At 36.2% G+C, this 18671-nt stretch overlaps 3 protein-coding genes across 4 annotated transcripts; 1 reads left to right on the plus strand and 2 right to left on the minus strand.

Moving 5' to 3' along the window:
- Nucleotides 1-616: 616 nt before the first annotated feature.
- LOC132862265 (uncharacterized) lies at nucleotides 617-4180 on the minus strand. Of its 2 annotated transcripts, none has more exons than XM_060894208.1 (8): nucleotides 4120-4180; nucleotides 3947-3988; nucleotides 3229-3309; nucleotides 2829-3128; nucleotides 2372-2557; nucleotides 1758-1868; nucleotides 1627-1658; nucleotides 617-1240 (listed from the first exon to the last, which is right to left on the minus strand). In XM_060894208.1, exons 3-8 carry the CDS (start codon nucleotides 3269-3271, stop codon nucleotides 980-982), a joined length of 933 nt encoding a protein of 310 aa, XP_060750191.1. In that variant the 5' UTR covers nucleotides 3272-3309; nucleotides 3947-3988; nucleotides 4120-4180; the 3' UTR covers nucleotides 617-979. The 2 variants fall into 2 exon arrangements, with proteins under 2 accessions (XP_060750191.1, XP_060750190.1); XM_060894207.1 differs by having other exon boundaries at nucleotides 2372-2701.
- Nucleotides 4181-7025: 2845 nt separating this feature from the next.
- On the minus strand, nucleotides 7026-9653 carry LOC132862380 (uncharacterized). The gene is made up of 6 exons (XM_060894369.1): nucleotides 9566-9653; nucleotides 9159-9461; nucleotides 8716-9045; nucleotides 8238-8339; nucleotides 7872-7915; nucleotides 7026-7631 (listed from the first exon to the last, which is right to left on the minus strand). Exons 1-6 carry the CDS (start codon nucleotides 9603-9605, stop codon nucleotides 7419-7421), a joined length of 1032 nt encoding a protein of 343 aa, XP_060750352.1. The 5' UTR covers nucleotides 9606-9653; the 3' UTR covers nucleotides 7026-7418.
- A 2902-nt stretch (nucleotides 9654-12555) lies between these two features.
- dffa (DNA fragmentation factor, alpha polypeptide) lies at nucleotides 12556-17559 on the plus strand. The gene is made up of 6 exons (XM_060894657.1): nucleotides 12556-12825; nucleotides 13625-13780; nucleotides 13860-14014; nucleotides 14983-15169; nucleotides 15403-15530; nucleotides 16926-17559. Exons 1-6 carry the CDS (start codon nucleotides 12732-12734, stop codon nucleotides 17139-17141), a joined length of 936 nt encoding a protein of 311 aa, XP_060750640.1. The 5' UTR covers nucleotides 12556-12731; the 3' UTR covers nucleotides 17142-17559.
- Nucleotides 17560-18671: the final 1112 nt, after the last annotated feature.

Consider the following 18671-nt stretch of genomic DNA (forward strand, 5'->3'; position numbering starts at 1 on the left):
TTGAAGTTACAGAATGGAAAAAATAAACAAGCTTTTTTGTGTTCAGTTGACATCTGTAAGCCTTAGGCATCCATAGATAGTTGTGTAATGAAGATGTCAAGTGGACCATCTACAGCATATGGCTTTACAGCTTAGGTTTAATTTTTAGTTCTGTTCACTTTTTCATTCTGTTTATCACTTTTCTTTTCTCTCTTCATGAAATGATTTGTCTTTACCAGCATCACTCACTCCAGGAGAGTTATTATTATTATCAGTATTATTCACTACATAAGTTGACAGTGTAGTTTGTGTAATATAATTAATAGGTGTACTAGTTAGAAACGGTGCTTATGCATGAAATACTCCTTCCAAGTCACTCTTAGAGCTCCTTCTAATGACAATTTATTTATTTATTCAATCATTTATTCTTTGTGAAACACAATGATTATGCATCTACTTTTATCCTCAAACTATAAAGTCTGCATGAAATCCTGTGATTAAGCATTACAAGCAAGACATTGATTACTGAAGTAAGCAATAATTCAGTTATTTTATTATTTGAATTTGCAGTCAAATTTCACTTCATATGAAAATACACTTAATACTGACATGTACACAATAAAAACTTTCACTCAGGTGTTATGATACAATCTTCACCAACTCATAATGGTCAGTTAAACCATTTCACCATGTTACCAACATTTCATTCACATATAGATCATATGTACAGCAATTGTTTTCACAAATAACTTTTTAAAGGATACACAGTTAACATAAAAACACAGAAAAAGAAAAAGCAACGTGGTAAGTATAAAATAAAACACAGTAAAGTGTGCTGTTATTGGTAAATAATCAGTTATTGGGCGTAAAAATATTATAACCCTGAGGTGAGTATTTTCCTATAGCAACATGCTGAAACTAATACAATAGAAATTTATGCAACAATTATGTTTTAATTAATAACCTTACATCATAATGAAAAGAATAAAAAATGATAGCATTAAGAATGAAGGGTCTGGTAAACTGAGTTCACCTGAGTTCTAGCATTCAGACATTGGTAATGTGAATGTGATTGGTCGGTGGTGTTACTCAGAGACATGTAGTTTGAATCTGATTGGTTGGTGCGTGGGTCCAGTGTTTGGTACGTTGAATCGGACTGGCTTGTAGATGAATCCAGATTCTGATCATTCGATCTCATTTTGATTTTCAAGTTTTCATATGTGGGTAAATTAGGCAGGTTGTTCTCATGAACAGAAGGAGCCTAAAATAAGGAATAAATTACTGTTACTGTTTATTGTAGTAGGATGGTGTAATATCCACCAATCCCAGAAACACAGTATTAACACTTGTAGAGTTTTCAGCATATTCTCTATTTTATGGCTTTGCACAGTCCTGCTTTTCATCCACAAGTAGAGCCAATTATTAGAGGAAGCTTGGCAACCCAGTCTCACACAACAATTTACCTGAAAATTCTTTGTAGAAACTTATATATGATGAATATCAACATTTTCTCACAAGCCCACAGGTGTACATAAAAGTGTGATATGATCGGGTTTATAGCATAGAGACTTAGTTACACTGCAGCCCTAACAGCCTAAATAAAAAGTGATACACATGTAGATCTAACAATTAGATATTAATACTCACATGTTCATTGTCTTGGGATGAAGGTCTTGAACCTGTAATTTTACAAATGGTTCAATTTCTTCCTGGTGACTGCAGCGCTCAAACTGTACACACGATACAGTGTGAGTTTGTGTGTGTGTGTCTGTGTGTACCTTGAGTTCCCTTGTGTCTCAGTTTGTAAATCACCAGCAGTGTAAATCCTCCAATCAACAGCACACACACACTGATGATGATGATGATGATTGTGGTGTTAACAAGGGATTCTGGAGAAAGGAACAGTGACAATACAGAACCAAAAACATCAACTTAATACATGAGTACAAACGTATTTTGTAGTGTATATGTGTGCACAGTAGTGTTCCTGGTCACTTCCTGGTCTTTTTGAACATAAGAAAGACATTAAATCTTGCATTATCATGACTGGAATGCACTGATCCTCTGATTATAAACAATACACATGAACACAGAATAAAAGTGTAAGTGTTACAGAATGTATATTGAGTAAATTCTTACTGAAATCTGTTTGTTGAAATTTCTATCAGTGGTTTAGATTTTGTATGAAACAGGAAAGAAAAAATTGCATATTAAAACTTTAAATATGAATATAAAATATTCATATTTATATATATATATATTATATATATATATATATATATATATATATATATATATATATATATATATATATATATATATATTCCTGGGAATCAATTATACTTAATGAAAATATTCAAATATATTTAAAACATCATGAGTAAAATTTTACCTCTAACATTCAGATGAATCTCTCTGAAGAAGGAAAAATACTGGATTGACTTCTTTCTGTTGAAGATTCCATATAAATAAACTCCATTGTCGGCTTCTGTCACATGACTGATGCTCATACTGAGAACTTTAGCACTGCTGTCATCAGAAATGGAGAATCTGTTGTTCTGGGAATTTTCAGAAGTATCTAGAATGTCATAAAAATCACTGCCATTTTCAAGTTTCATGATATACTTGAAAGCTTGGTTGTAAATCACAGGATAGTTAGAGTTGATGCTGATATTCTGTCCAGGAAAAACATTCACTGTTTTTGGTCGATCACAACAAGAATCTGTTAATTATACAAACAAGAAAACAAAGCTCAAAGCTGTGCAATGTCTTCATGATAATTTAGCTTTATCTTGGAAGGGCAAAATGTTTCAGTTGTATTAATACCATGATGATAAATATTTACTCACCATTAAGAACAGTCAGTTCCAAATCAGTGGGCATCTGATCCTCTACTCCTATTCTGTACACTCCAGCATCCTGTGGCTTCAGCCTCCTGATTAACACTCTCAAAAATCTATCATTGTTTTTATACAGCTTGAATCTTTCCTCTTGAACAGAATTTTCTGTGGTGTCAGTACGTATTATATCTGTGCATGATCTGCTTCCCAGCTTACAAATATATGTACTAAATCCTGAACCCCAGTTTAGATCAGATATTATAAGGACGCTTCCTCCTGTGTAGCCAGTCATAACACAGGCCACTGGATCTGTCAGTCAAACAGATATACTAATGTTTTTAATACTATCGAATAACCTTAATATAAAAAACAATGACTTTATATTGGTTTAAAAAAACAAACAGCTGACCTGATATTAGAGAGAGGGTGAAGATGAGGAGGATGTTCATCATGGAATAAAGCTTCACTTAACTTCTGTTCTTCTTTTGCTCTTTCCAGCACAAGGGGAAAAGTTTTAGTGAACTTCTTTTAGTTGTTATTGCTTAAATGGCTGCATAATTTCCTTTTTAGAAAGGATATTGTGTCAGTGTTTTAAATATGCACTGTCTCAACCCCCTTTGCAGAACACTGCTTATTTTGTTTTTATTACTGAATGTGATTTGTGTTAGAGGGTTTTTTTTTTCCATTTAATGCACTTAAAGTGGCAAGTAAACAAGTCTTATCTTGATCAGTTACTTTCCAACTTTTATTATTGTCACCTATACATTACACAGTAAAATTCTTTCTTCGCATATCCCAAGTTTGAAGGTTGGGGTCAGAGCACAAGGTCAGCCATGATACAGCACCCCTGGAGCAGAAGCCTTGAACCTGAATCATCTGATCAGCAAAACAGAACATTAACCACTTGAGCTACCACTGCCCTATTTTCCCATATCACCAGTTATTAGAAAGCCGGGGTCAGAGCACAGGGTCAGCCATCGTGTGGCACCCCTGTAGAATGTAATGTTGAGAGCCTTGTTCAGGGGCCCAGCAATGGTAGCTTGGCAGTTCAGATAAGTGAACCCTGACCTTCTAAACAAAGAATAAATCTGTAAGTGTTACAGAATGTATATTGAGTAAATTCTTACTGAAATCCGTTGTCTTAGTTGAAATTTCTATCGGTGCTTTAGCTGTTGTGTGAAACAGGAAAGAAAAAATTGCATATTAAAACTTAAAATATCAATACAAAACTGTCCTGGAAATCAGTTATTTTTCATGTAAATATTTAAATATATTTAAAACAACATGAGTACAATTTTACCTCTAACATGCAGACGACTCTCCATGAAAAAGGAAAAATACTGGATTGAGTTCTTTCTGTTGTAGATTCCATAAAAATAAACTACATCGTCGGCTTCTGTCACATGACTGATGTTCATACCGAGAACTTTAGCTCTGCTGTCATCAGAAATGGAGAATCTGTTGTTCTGGGGTTCATTAAAAGTATCCAGAACGGCATTAGAAACACTGCCATTTTCAAGTTTCATGATATACTTGTAGTCTCTGTTGTAAACCACGGGATAGTTAGAGATGATGCTGATATTCTGTCCAGGAAAAACATTCACTGCTTTTGGTCCATCCCATTCATTCCTCCTATTGTGTACGTTCCAGCATCCTGTGGTTCCAGCCTCCTGATTAACACTATCAAAAATCCCTCTCTGCTTTCACACAGCATGAATCTTCCCACTTGAACAGAATTCTTTGTCGTCTTAGTACGTATTATATCTGTGCATGATTTGCTTTTGTTATTACAAATATATCTACTAAATCCTGAACCCCATTTTAGATCAGATACTATAACAACGCTTCCTCCTGAGTAGCCAGTCACAGCACAGCCCACTGAACCTGTCAGTCAAACTGAAATCTTACTAATAATCTTTAATTGTACATAATATTAATACAAATCACTGTCTTTACATTTGTTTAAAAAACCAACAGCTGACCTGATATTAGGGAGAGGGTGAAGATGAGGATGGTCTTCATCATGGAATGAAGCTTCACTTTTCTTTTATTCTTCTTTTGCTCTTTCCAGCACACAGGGAAATGTTTTAGACTCCTCAGAGCTGTTATTGCCCACAGGTCTGCATGTCATCAAGTCTTTCTGCTTATAACAGTATATTGTGTGTTGATGTTTTAAATGTAGACTTACTCAACACTCACACATTGCTCAATTCCTCTATATTACTGAATGTGATTTGTTTTGGTGGCCTTTACAAATTTGTTCATTAAAACCTGTCCTAAAAAATACAGACTTTCTATCAGTCTACTGATCCTACCATATTAATAACATTAATACAACATTTCTGCCTATAACAATTTCACTAAAAATAATAATTAGAAGATAATAGAAGAAGTTTGAAGTAGATTTATTTTTGAGTATGTTTTTAAGTTTCCCTCCCATGGTATTGTGTGTGTGTTTCCATGAGGTTTTCTCAACGCCCTGTCTAGCACTCTGTAGTATGTGAGTAGTGATGCTGTTCTCTCTGTATTTTTTGTGTTAATGTGTTCATGTTGGATGGGGGGCAGAAATTATTGAACTACATGTATAGCATTAGGAAACACCCTTATACAACTGATCAAAGACCTTGTTCACAGGCCCAGTGCAGTGTGAATATATTGGCACACAACCTTCTAATCCGTAGTCCAACATCTGAACCACTGAGCTACTACCTATCAGAACAGCTGGAACCAGGATCAAAATATTTGTGAGGTTTGCACTGGAAATGTTTCATGATCATAGCACAATATGAGACTTGCTTATTTAGAGACTGGACTGCAACGACTCACTGCTGGCAGGTCTATCTATGAACGCAATTCGTTCTCTTGAAATAATCCAAAATGCAGCTGCATGACTTGGTTACAACCTGTTTAGGTTCTAACACACCAACCCACTGCTGCATTTCTTCCACTGGCTTGAAGCTGCATGCTTCAGATTCAAAACCCTGATGCATCCCTTCAAAACCAAAAATTGGACCAGCTCCATATTACATTAAAGCTCTTATCACTTCTCACACTGCACCTCGCTGATCCACCAGCACTGCTCCACTGGTCCCATCATCTCTCAGGGTACGAGGGAGGTATACAGCAAGACTTTTTTCTATTATGGCACAGAAGTGGTGGAATGAACTTCCCCTAGATGTCTGAACAGATGAGTCACTGGCTATTTCCAAATGATGGTAAACACCTACCTCTCCCATTTAAACTAGCACATATTGTCAGGACTCTGCCCGGACTTTGGCCATGTGCCTTTTTGTTTATGTATGGTGTTCACATGTCTGCCCCGTCCTTGTCTTTTCCTCCCCGCCTCTGCACACCTGTCCCTTATGTCTAAATAATTATTTGTACTATTTAGTTGAGCCGCGTTGCCTTGTGCAGCGCGGAATCCTCAGTTGTCCTTGTCTGCTGTTGTCATTTCCTGTCGTCTTTGTCTGGTTCGTCTTTGTCCTGTTTCGTGGTTTTTTTAGTTATTAAAATCCCTGTTTTTTGTAAAGCTGTCCTGCATTTGGGTCCGTTTTTACCCCCGCTCACTTGACACATATTTTCACTGTTTGTTTTGTTAAAAAAAAACCTGAAATGAGTTTTAGGTTGATGGTACCATAGGTCTGTAGCCTAGTGCACTAGAGTTAATGATTTCATCTTCAAAGCACTTTTATACATCACTCTGTATAAGGGCATCTGCCAAATACCGTAAATGTTAATGAGACTAAATGTAATGAATAATTAAATCTATGCTAGTCAGAAGTCCACTGAAAAACATCACGGTCATGTCGTGAATAGACAAAGAAAAAAACCTCAGTAACTCATTGCTGCTATTATGAAACTCCTGAGTATTATAGCACATCAAGTTAAGTAAGCTTTATCGTCACAAACACGTAAGAAGGAAGTTACTCCAGACTAATCAGAATCATAGTACTACACTTCACATGAAACAATGTTTAACTAGGAGAATATAAACAGTAATAAACACATTCAATTAAATGTAACTAAAATACTCAACAGTGAATAAATACATTAAATATCTAAAATGCTAGATGCAGTATGTGAATATTCAGTGTTTTTCTTCCAATAACAAAAAAACGATCATCTGAAATATATCCAACACACAATGCATTTTAATCACACACTCTTTACACATGGACAGAACAAGCATATAGCGTATATATTACACACATTATTAATATACATAATGTTATATAAGAACCAGCCATATTAACCTTAGTTCCTAGGAGAATAGCATGAAGCTTAGATCAGTGTAATATCCACAGAGAAAGAATTTAAAACTGACATTATTAAAGTAGACAATTTGCCTGTTGTTGTTGTTTTTGTTTTTGTCTTTAGGTCAATTTACAATCAAATTTCACTTACTGTGCGATTTCACTTACAATACTAACATTTATTTAGCATACAGTCAATAACTGTATGACTGACTTTAAGATGTTATAACTGATCTTTGGATAATGAGATAGGTTTCTAAATAGTTGTATAGAAAAAAATCTTGTACTGTTAGATCAAAATCAAGTATCATAATGGGAATAAAAGAAATAAATGATACAATAAACACTAAAACTGAAGAGTGTGGTAAATAGAGTTAGTCAGAGTTCTAGGATTCAGACACTGGTAGTGTGAATGTGATCGGTCGGCGATGTTAGTCAGAGACGCATAGCCTGAATCGGATTGGTTGGTGAGGGGATCCAGTCTTTGGTACCTTGAATCCGATTGGCTTGTAAATGTGTTTTCATACACATGTAGGTTAGCCAGGTCGTTCTCATAAATCTGAAATAAGAGAATTGAATTACTAAAAAAAAAAATACACATGCAAAAAATTGCGGTAGAGATCGAAATATACATCAGACTCTGAGAAACAAGATAATCGTCTAAGCACATGAGCACACATACACAGGAGCACACACACACACACACAAACGAGAGCACACACACACAAACCCAACAGAGAAACATTTTTGGCATTTGGCAGACAAGCATGTACATGCACACACACACATGCACACACACCTGTATATTGTCTATGAGCCTCCTCTTGGATGAACATGCAGAGTCTGGAATTGTACACAAAACATAATAATATTCTAACAATTTCACCACAGTGGTCGCATTATTGAAGTCTGACCAGTGATACCAGAGCAAGTCTGCATTAAAAAATACAAAAATACAAATAAAGGAAGAAATTAAATAAAATAACAGAAAGATTTCCTTCTGGCTTCTTCGCTGAAGCTTTGGGTCTGTAAACAGAGATTTGAAAATCTTTCGCTATGTTAATACTTATGGCAGACTTTTACAAGAACAGTATGACAAGTGTACGTGCTGTGTGTGTGTGTGTGTGTGTGTGTGTGTGTGTGTGTAAGTGTTGTGTACAAGTACCTTGTGTTCTTTTGTATATCAATATGTAAAGCATCAGGGCAAATCCTCCACACAGCAGCAGAGCCACACAGACACACACACTGATGATGACAGATTCAGGATCTAGAGACAGAGACAGAGAGACGATACAGATCACAGAACAGACTGTATAGCGCTTTTAACAATGGACATTATCTAAAAACAGCTATACAGAACAAAATATTAATCAAAAGTTCAGGATTATTATTAGACTTATATTAAAGCAAGTCTGAGGTGACTGAGGTGACTGTGGTAAGGAAAAACTGCATTAGATAGAAGAGGAAGAAACCTCGAGAGGAACCAGACTCAAAAGGGAACATTTTTTTTATTATGTGATAATAATGACTACACCCTTAGACCCGAATGAGTCTGTTGCTGCCTTATAAAATACACAGTTAGAGCTAAGAAGAATTATTGATGTATGTATGAATATTTTAAACACCATGTATAAAAGTCTCACCTGTAATATGTAACTGAATCTGTTCGAAGAAGGAGTAATACAGCACTTGCTGCTCTTTGTTCATCACACCACATAAATAAACTCCTCCATCAGCTTCTCTCATGTCACTGATGTTTAAGCTGAGAACTTCAGCACTTCTATCATACGAAAGTAAAAATCTGGTCTTTGAAAAATTTGCTATAATAGCCCGAACATCTTTAACGAGATTGTCATGATCCTCTTTGTAAATATACTTGTTAAATTCCTTAAACTCCAGAGGATATTTACAGATGATGCTGATATTTTGTCCTTGGTTAAAGCTTGTTGTTTTTGGCTCCCTGTAATAAGGATCTGTTAATTACACAGATGGGAAAAGAAACAAAGAAACGTAGAGATATGAGTTATAGTCAGATTTTATATGACATTTATTCTCAATAGTAAAATAAAGATTTATATTTTCTCACCTTTTCGAACATCCAGTGTCACGTTGTAACTGCTCTGATTGCCGACTCCAATCCTGTATGTTCCTGCGTCCTGTTCCTTCAAGTTTGTGATCAACAATCTCAGCAAACCTTGATCATTTCTAAACAACATGAATCTCTCTGTATAAACATAACTTCTGTTGGAGCTTTTGTTTATTATATAATCCCAATGCCTTTGTCCTAGTTTACGAATAGATTTAGTAACTCCTAAATCCCATTGCAGATCTGAGAGTATCATAACACGTCCACCTAAGTATCCAATCACATCAGAGTGACCCACTGTACCTGACAAATCAAAACAAATTGGACTGTTATCCTCAATAAGTCTTCAGGAGTAAGTAAGTAGGAGAGCAAACTTCAAATACAGTGACTAAAGAAGAATATCTGACCTGAGATAAGGTACAGGGTGATCAGGAGGATGATCTTCATCCTGGAAGTTCAGCTTCGCTTCTACTCCTTTAATGCTGTTGATCTATTTTTCTCACTGAGAAATGTTTTGCTGGTGTGGGCAAAGTATTTCTGAGTTTATAACTTAGCGTAATTTCCCTAAACAGGATGTGATATAAATACCTCATATGAAATGTACACAGTTTTCTAGGTAACTGATTTCATAACTGGTTTCATACACATTATGCAATCAGTGATGATTGTTACAATTGTACAGTTGCAAAAAAAAAAAAAAGACAATTTGTGGCAGGAGCAGAGGAGAAAAAGACTAATTGGAAAAATACAGCTCAGCAAAAAGAACTATAGTACCAACTACACCACCTAGTGTATTTTGCTCCTGGATGTAGTTTTTATAAATTGACAAATTTATCCAAAATAGGAAATATGTTTCTTCCCACTGATCACTCAGAGACAAAAAGAAGAACAATCTTTATTCAATTCAATTCAAATGTATTTGTATAGCACTTTTAACAATGGGCATTGTCTCAGATCAGCTTTAGAGAACATACAAAACATAGTATAAAATGGTTTATTATACAAAGATTCAAGATTAATATTAGACTAATATTTAAATGTGTTTGTATTTATCCCCAATTAACAAGTCTGAAAAGTTGTCTGTGGTGACTGTGGTGAGGAAAAACTCCCTTGGATGAAAGAGGAAGAAACCTTGAGAGGAACCAGACTCAAAAGTGAACCTCATCCTCATTTGGGTGACACTGAAGGGTGTGATTATAAACTGTTATAAACACCAGAGAGTGCTATTATGAATAATGTCCTTTATCCTGTCAGATACAGTCTGACAGTTGTGAGTTGATGAGGAGGTTGTTGTCAAAGAACAAATGGTGTTGGCATCTTCTCTTTAAATGTACAAAAAAAAAAATGGTGTGAAATCCAACTGGAGCTGGTACAATCTCTGGATGCCTCAGGATCCTTACAGGATTGGTTTCTTATCAATGAAGATCCGACATTTTCATGACATGGAGCACAACTGGAGCTGGTACACACTAAAAAGCCCATACAACATTAATTAATGATTGATGACCACAATCATTACCACAATGACCACAATGACCAAAGGCTGCTCTAAATACTGACAACCAAATATACACCAGAAAAAAACCTGAGTGAAGGACCGCACAAGATAACGGAAGGAATTTCCATCCCCTTCAGGTCTTTTTAAAAAGAATAAAAGCGATTATTTTCTTCAGATTTCAGGATGTATAAATTTATATTCAGATTAGCTAGGGATTAAAGGGATGGCATACTGTAGAATACTGTAAGAATGTAAAATGTATTTCCAGTGCTCCCAGTCAGTTGTAGACTATGGATGTGTACACAATGCAGTTGCTGAGAATGAATGAATGAATGAATGAATGAATGAATGAATGAATGAATGAATGAATTAATGAAATATTTGAATTGATTATTGAAAGTGCTCAGAGGACATACAGTTTCATTTCGAATAAACTGCATCTTGTTATGTTTTTACTTGTTATGTTTTTACTTTGGAATATTGAGTCATCTCAAAACAAACAAATTGTTCAGGATGGAGTGAGTTAGATGTGTGAAATCATCAGAACCACATCTCTTTCAGAGATATCAGCATATGATATGACATCACACAACTTGGCTGACACACAAAATAAAAAGCAAAACAGGGGTTTTGCATGTGTTTCGTTTAAGGTGAAGAACTTCAAAAATATATATAACAACAGTGATGAGGGAGGAAGTCAGATGAGAATAGCTAGGGAGTAAAAGGGTGGAATACTGTATAATACTGAAAGAATGTGTGGACTATGTGTTCTGTGATGGACTGGAATCCTGTCTAGGATGCATTCCTAGTGCTCCCAGTAACATATAGACTTGGATTTATTCACAAACCATTTACTGAGAAAGAATTAATGGACTGATGGACTGACAGATAGAGAAAAAAAAACAAATTAATGAATTAATGAATGATTTAATGAATGAACAGATTGATGTATGTATGGAGGGATGGATGGATGGATGGAAAGACAAGTGAACAATTTAACGAACAAACAAAAAAATGAACGGATGGGTGGATGGATGGATGGATGGATGGATGGATGGATGGATGGATGGAAAGATGAAAGATGAACAAACAAATGAAACGAATGAACAGACTGAAAGATGAATGAATGAATGAATGAATGAATGAATGAATGAATGAATGAAAAGACCAATGAATGAATGAATGAATGAATGAATGAATGAATGAATGAATGAAATATTTGCATTAATTATTAAAAGTGCTCAGAGGACATAAAGTTTCATCTCAAAACAAATTGTTCAGGATGGAGTGTAGGTAAGGTGTGAAATATTCAATTTCAGAGACATCAGTGTCACATCAGTATGACATCACACGACTTGCTGACGCACAAAATTAAAAGCCAATGAATGATTCAGTCTGACTCAGCAAAACGGGTTTTGGATGTGTTTTGCATAAGGTGAAAAACTTCAGAAATTCGTTTCTTTTAAACCATCCAACCAGTGCACTTGAATTGTAGCATCATCGCTCATTGAGAACGGGCCCCTGAACCAAACTGTCCAATCTAAAAGCAGAAAAAAATAACAAATAAAAAAAAGATCAGGTCAGACGTGCAACTCTTCATAGACTTACAATAGAATTATGCCCTTTCCAATATGGCGGACGAGATGACGTATCGTATAAGTTATAAAGCGGATAATCGGACTCCCTAGAAAGCTAAGCTAACTAGTGTCGCATGTATATCGTCTGTCTCAGACCTAACTAGCTGATTCAAGAACGATCAGGTGATAAGTCCCGAATAGCACTACGTTCCCTACTGCAGCACACTACAGAGGGTTAAATATAATGGCGGTTTTGTCCTATGTAGTGTATTACCGATAAAATATGAAGCAAATTGGAATTCAAGGAAGTTGCGCCTCACTTTGTACATAGGCGTTTCTGAGGCGGTAGGAAACACTACGGAATTTAAACCGAATCATTAACGTTATCTCACAGGAAAGTGTTAAAACTAAAGCTAAGTGGACTGACACACCGTTTCTGAGTCTGAATATAGCTGACGTGGGATATTAAATGTGTATTTATGTGTAACTGGTGCTATAATGTCAGAGATAAAGCCCTGCAAAGTGTGTAAGTTAAGCCGTGAGAAATATTACGGCGTTGTGGTGGTTTCACTGAGTCAACTCAGAGTCAAAGGTAACAGCTGTTTATCTTTACGTTTATATACATTAACACAGGTACGCTTTGCCTTGTCGGTGTGGAACGGGACACATGATAGTATTAAGTAAAAGCGCGATTAAACCGTTAACTATAATACACTGCAGTATTAAATATAGATCCATAATTAACGTTTTCATTCTACGAGAAATTTGCTTCTACTGATGTGTCGTTTTCTGCCATCGATGCGGCTCATTGAATCGACTCTTGATTCATTCTTTATTTTATTTTATTTTATTTTTTCCCCCTTTCTTTCTTTCTTTCTTTCTTTCTTAAATTTTTTTTACCTTTCTTTCTTTTCTTTTCTTTCTTCCTTCCTGTCTTTAATTCCTCTCTCTTTTTCCCCTGTATATGCTTGTTAATGTACTGTATCTAATTTAGTCAGTAATATTATGTAAGTCGTTTTTTAAACTACAAATAAATGGTATCTTTTTTATGATTCATTTATTTTATTCATTATTTGTTTCTAATAAAATCATTTAGAGAAAAATGGAAATGAGTCCAAAAGAGTTGGTTCTTATCTGTATTATGATCCATATGATCTGACTCTTGTGAGGAAAAAAAAGAGAGGGAATGCCTGATGCTAGTAGCTGCTTGTCTGAGTAAAGCAAGTCTTATAGTTAACTTCTGATAATCTTTCCTCTTCTGCTTAGTGTTCTTCTTCTTATGATAATGATGATGATCATTCGGGTGATTCTGATAGTTTCTCCTGTTTTTTTCTTCTAAAACTTCAGCTTTAATTTGTAGTATTAATCTTTTTTGTGTGTTTATCCTGAAGGTAGTGAAGCATTGGGCTACAACTCATCCTTCGTGTCCGTGGTGCTCGACGATGATGGAACCGTTGTGGAAGATGATGCTTACTTCTTGTGTCTTCCCCCGAATACCAAATTCATGTTCTTGCAAGATAAAGAGATGTGGAAGCCTGCAAAGCGATGTAATGTCTTTGGGTGAAAAGTTTTTCTTTGGTGCCAACCTTAATCTCAAACCCTAATCTGGATTGTTGTTCTCTGTAGTTGACGGAGGCACGGCATGGCTCATGCGGTCGTTTGACACGGGCACTGACGCAGTAGACGGCACGCATGGAGATGTAGAACCCTGGCACAGTTTAGCTGATCAACTGAGACAGGATCTGGCCAGCATCGTTCTCATGTCTGAGGCTGATCTAGAGGTGTGTTAAACCTTTTTTTCAAGAAAGAGTCGGTTATGTAAAGAATACAACATGAGTGGGCACGCAATCATGTTTCCTTCCTTACATAACTCCTTATAAGAACATAATCAATGACAGGGTCATGTGATGCAGTTGAATCCTCTTACAACAGCATTCATTTTTATTAATTAAAGAATAGATAATGTACATTCTCTGGTTCTGTGAGTCTAGCTATTGAAGCCTTTATGAATAAACGAGTAAGGAATAAATTACAATGATGCATGCTGTTCATAGGAAATTAATCAAAGACAGCATGGCCCAACACAAAGTCGCAGAACTGATTATTTTCCTATAACAGCACATTTCAAAGTATTTTATTCTTCTTACACAACAGTGATTTGTCAGTGCTTACGATTTTCTAATTTTTACCTTGTACTTTAAATGTTGTGGCACATCTACAAAACAAGTTGTAACAGCAATAAACTGTAATTCCTTCAGCATCTGTTCTTTTTAGCAATAACAGTAATAACATTGATAATTGCAGCTTTTCCTGTTATAGAGAAACTGCACAGTGCAAACTCCACAATTCTGAAGACTTTGCCCATTAAGGAAGAGTTTCTGACTGTTTACAAAGTGCTGACACTGGAGACTCCTTCTGTAAAATTAAAAATAAAGATCTAGTAGAAAGCAGCACTATATAAATGGTTATAGACGTTTCTTATAAAATAACCCATTTCTGTTCATTAAATAACACCACCATAGATTATGAGGAAGCGTCAAAGTTCCTGTGAAGAACACCAGATCAAGCCAAGAACAATAATATAATACAGTCTGCAGCATAACAGAGGAACTGCTCTTAGTTCCGCCATTAAAGACAATGAATCCACACTTTCTGTCCAATCAGAGTTGCGAGTTCCACAGCACTGTGGTGTAAGTACTGTTAATGAGTTACATGTAAGTGTATGCTTTCATGTGTGGGTTTGTTACAGAGTCTTGTGGCTGTACCCTGTGCAGTCCTGGCCTCAGCGCTCACTTTCTCAGAACAGAAAACCCGTGATTTACAAGACACCTTGCAGAGAGTGCTGGACCGCAGAGAAGAGGAACGACAGTCCAAAGAGCTGCTGCAGCTTTATCTGAAGGTTGTGGAGAAAGAGCGCAATCAAGATTTGCAACAAGGTAGAATTAGAGACGCTATTATTAGTGACACTGACTGGAAAAGTAATTAACGTCTTATAGAAACCCTTCAGCCAAAAGGTGGTGCCATTGTGCTGTGAAAGCTCCAACTGTTCCTGAACAATGAAGTGCACTATAGTGTATTCAGAATATACCTCAGATGGTGGTGACAATGCAGGAAGCTTTTATACGATCCAACTATATTCCGATATTTTAATAGGTCTGATGTGTTGTAGGTGAAACAGCACAGGATGCGGTGGATTGCATTGAGGTGGACTCAGCTGTAGGGTTTAACTCTAGGACACTGCTGGTTTTGAAGGGCAAAACAAGCCCTGAAACGAGACTCTCCAACGAGGAACTGCAGGTACGGGACCTTCAGAGGTGTCTCTTCACAAGCCTTTTTTACACTAGCTAAATATCTGCATCTTGAACAGATTAGAATATGCGTCAAGCTGTTTACGGTTCATGTTCACACTCTATCTGGAATAGGGAAATTCAGAAAAGAAAAAAAAGTCACTCAGGCTATAGGCTTGTTGAGACAAGTAAGATGCTGGCAGATTTTGAAATAACTGCAAAGCCCCATGAAAGCATCTGAATATGGAAGATGTCACGTCTTGTTTGCTGGAGCGATATCAAATAATATATCAGGGCTCATCAGGTTTACCCTGCAGGAATCACACCTGAATCCACCTGTTTATTCAGTCCTCCATGCGCTTCAAACAGCTAACAACAGCACTGTGGTTGAAATATTAACCTGCAGCTACAGGGAGCTTTGGGGTTATAAAGGGTGACACCCATCATACATTATATGGCTGGTTTACTTCTCAGTGTTTAAAATAATCCTGATGCTTCATACTATTATTAATGAACTCATGTGAGCAAAATAACGAAAACAATTCAGCAATGACTTCAGCTAATTTGCTGACACTAATAAGGAATAATGTTGTACACTATATTTACCTCAACCAATGCAGAAAAAAACATTTTTAAACAGATTTGCTTGCCACAGCTGTATAATACATTTACAGTTTACTTTCATCAACTAACCAGCGTGCCATGTTCAGTAACTGGAAGGTCTCGAAATGTTATAGCTGTCATAATCGGAATCCAAGGTTCGTGGAGCTGGATCAGAAGCATTTCTCTGGATTTCCAGAGACAATTACATCAGTTTCACTGTGGTACAAGGCACATCGATATCCTGCACTAATCTGAACCGCATGCATTGGCCGTGGCGTCATTACAGTAGAACTGATGAAGCTCAAAGTCATAATACATCTGTAAACTCTCCTGTATAGTCTGTTTAATGAATAGTTAATGAATAAGATTTGTGTACTTCTGAGCTTATTGCTATCTGGCTAAGATATTTGACGACTATGAAGTTTCCTCATGTTGTATTGTATAAATAAGCTCTCATTTAATATTTGAAACAGCTTCGAATGATTGTGCTCAGGATACACAGACACACACAAGTCATCTTTGTCTTTCTGCAGTTACATTTACTTTCCACATGGGGGCACTACCTCTCTTCGTCATTCTGTCACACCAACGCAGTCTATTTTACAACCCTGCTTACTTTGTTTTTCAGTTTTTAGTCACTGTAATTCACACAATTGATCAGAATCAAAACTCTGCATTGAAGCATGGAAATGAAGATCGATCGTTTAACAGGGGAAATTTCTAACTGCTCATAACACACTTGCTCCAGTACATAGACAGTGAGTGAATCTTTTTTCTATGTGCTAAACCTCTGCTTGTGTAGATGGTGCTTAGGCAGGGAGTGGAGACGATGATGGACGAGCTGGGCTGGGACAGAGGCAGGACTGCGGTGTTAATACAGGCCTGTGAAGAAGAGCTGAGTAAACGTCTGCAGCAGGTCCAAGCCATGCAGTCACTCAGCGCTCACTCACAGTGCACCGATTCCACCTCCACAACACAACCACAGACAGAGGAGACCAGAGCTAAACGTCGAAAATAACCCAAGCACGGTTTTAATCTCTCTGGAGATACACTTGTGTATTCAGGGTTATATTGTTTTGCCTAGTTCTATTCATTTTGATACTTCAAAAATTTCTGGCTGATTGGATATCATTTTTGACATCATGTGTTAAGAATTGGCTTATCTGCTCAGACAAATTTCTCACATGAAGTGGCTTTGTATTTGGTTCAGTTTAAAGCCCGTAGTTTATTTACCTGCAAAAAATGTGACATGATGTTTGCACCACTGTTGTAAATTCCACTGCTTTGACGCACATAAAGAAAATACCATATATGTCTAAGATTTACAAGCAAAGTGAAAATCTGTTCTTTTAACTGTGACATTTTATATATCTACTTTACCACAATGCTGACAATTATATATGATAATCCATTATAACAGATTCTAGATAGGTGGGATGCTCTTTAAAATATATATATATATATATATATATATATATATATATATATATATGTATGTATATATAATTTTTATATATATTAACAATATAATAACAATATAATAAAATATATCTGTTTTAACTTTTTTCTGTGAATTCTTGAATATCATTGTAAAGAGTATGGAATTAGTTTAAAAGCTGGAGAAGTTCACTGGAGAAGGAATATTATCCTTTATATGGCACAGCGGTACCAAGACTCCAAGGAAGAATAAAAAAATAACAGGTGTTAAAGGTGAGCTAATTAAGCATTGATTCCACTGAACCTCATTAGTTACAACTACCACACGACTTACTGAGTGATTTACAATATACTCTGTCTCACAGCAATATAATGTCATTGCTTTGGGTCTGTGTTTAATCACAGCGACTTTCCAGTGGAAGTATGAGAGACTGAAAGCACAGGAGTGTGGACATCAGAGATTTCGAACAAATTATATGGAATTTAATCGACTCTTCGTCTCTTAACTTCAACCTAACGGGAGCAGATTTACTCATTTTGCTGGTTATCAAAGATGACCTGATTAGTAAAAGCCAGTCAGTTGCATTGTGGTGCTTTACAGCTAATCATAAAGTTTCAGGCATTTGGAAAGATTTTGTAAAAAATGGTACACAACCTCTTAACTCCTGTCAAAGTAAAAATAAAAAGCTTTGCGATTTTGTGATTGTACCGAAATATGGCATTCCTTTAGACCTGAATTTAGCTTGTTCTGTATGTCTGTCAGCCTGGAGAACCCTTTACATGGTTAAAATTCATTCTCAAAACTATAGGCTTTCATGAAGTGAAATCTGTTTTTCTTTCTCATGCATCTTAACCATAAGTAAAGCATTTTATTTTCACCCACAAGTGAAAAAGGAGAAATTTGGTTTTGAGGTTTTATTCTGACTGGATGAAAAGCACCACGGACGTGTTGACAGCCAGTATGTGATTACTAAATGAACTGATCAGGCTTAGGCCCATTTCACTTCATTTGATTCAGGCTTTATGTCCTACGTCTTGATCAAAGCCTGACGTTAAGTGCATGAAGAAATCGTGTTTAGCTGGCAAGCTGTTTGACATCTGTAGTCCATAT

The sequence above is a fragment of the Tachysurus vachellii genome, chromosome 19, assembly GCF_030014155.1.
Source record: "Tachysurus vachellii isolate PV-2020 chromosome 19, HZAU_Pvac_v1, whole genome shotgun sequence".
In the NCBI taxonomy this organism is placed as follows: Eukaryota; Metazoa; Chordata; class Actinopteri; order Siluriformes; family Bagridae; genus Tachysurus; species Tachysurus vachellii.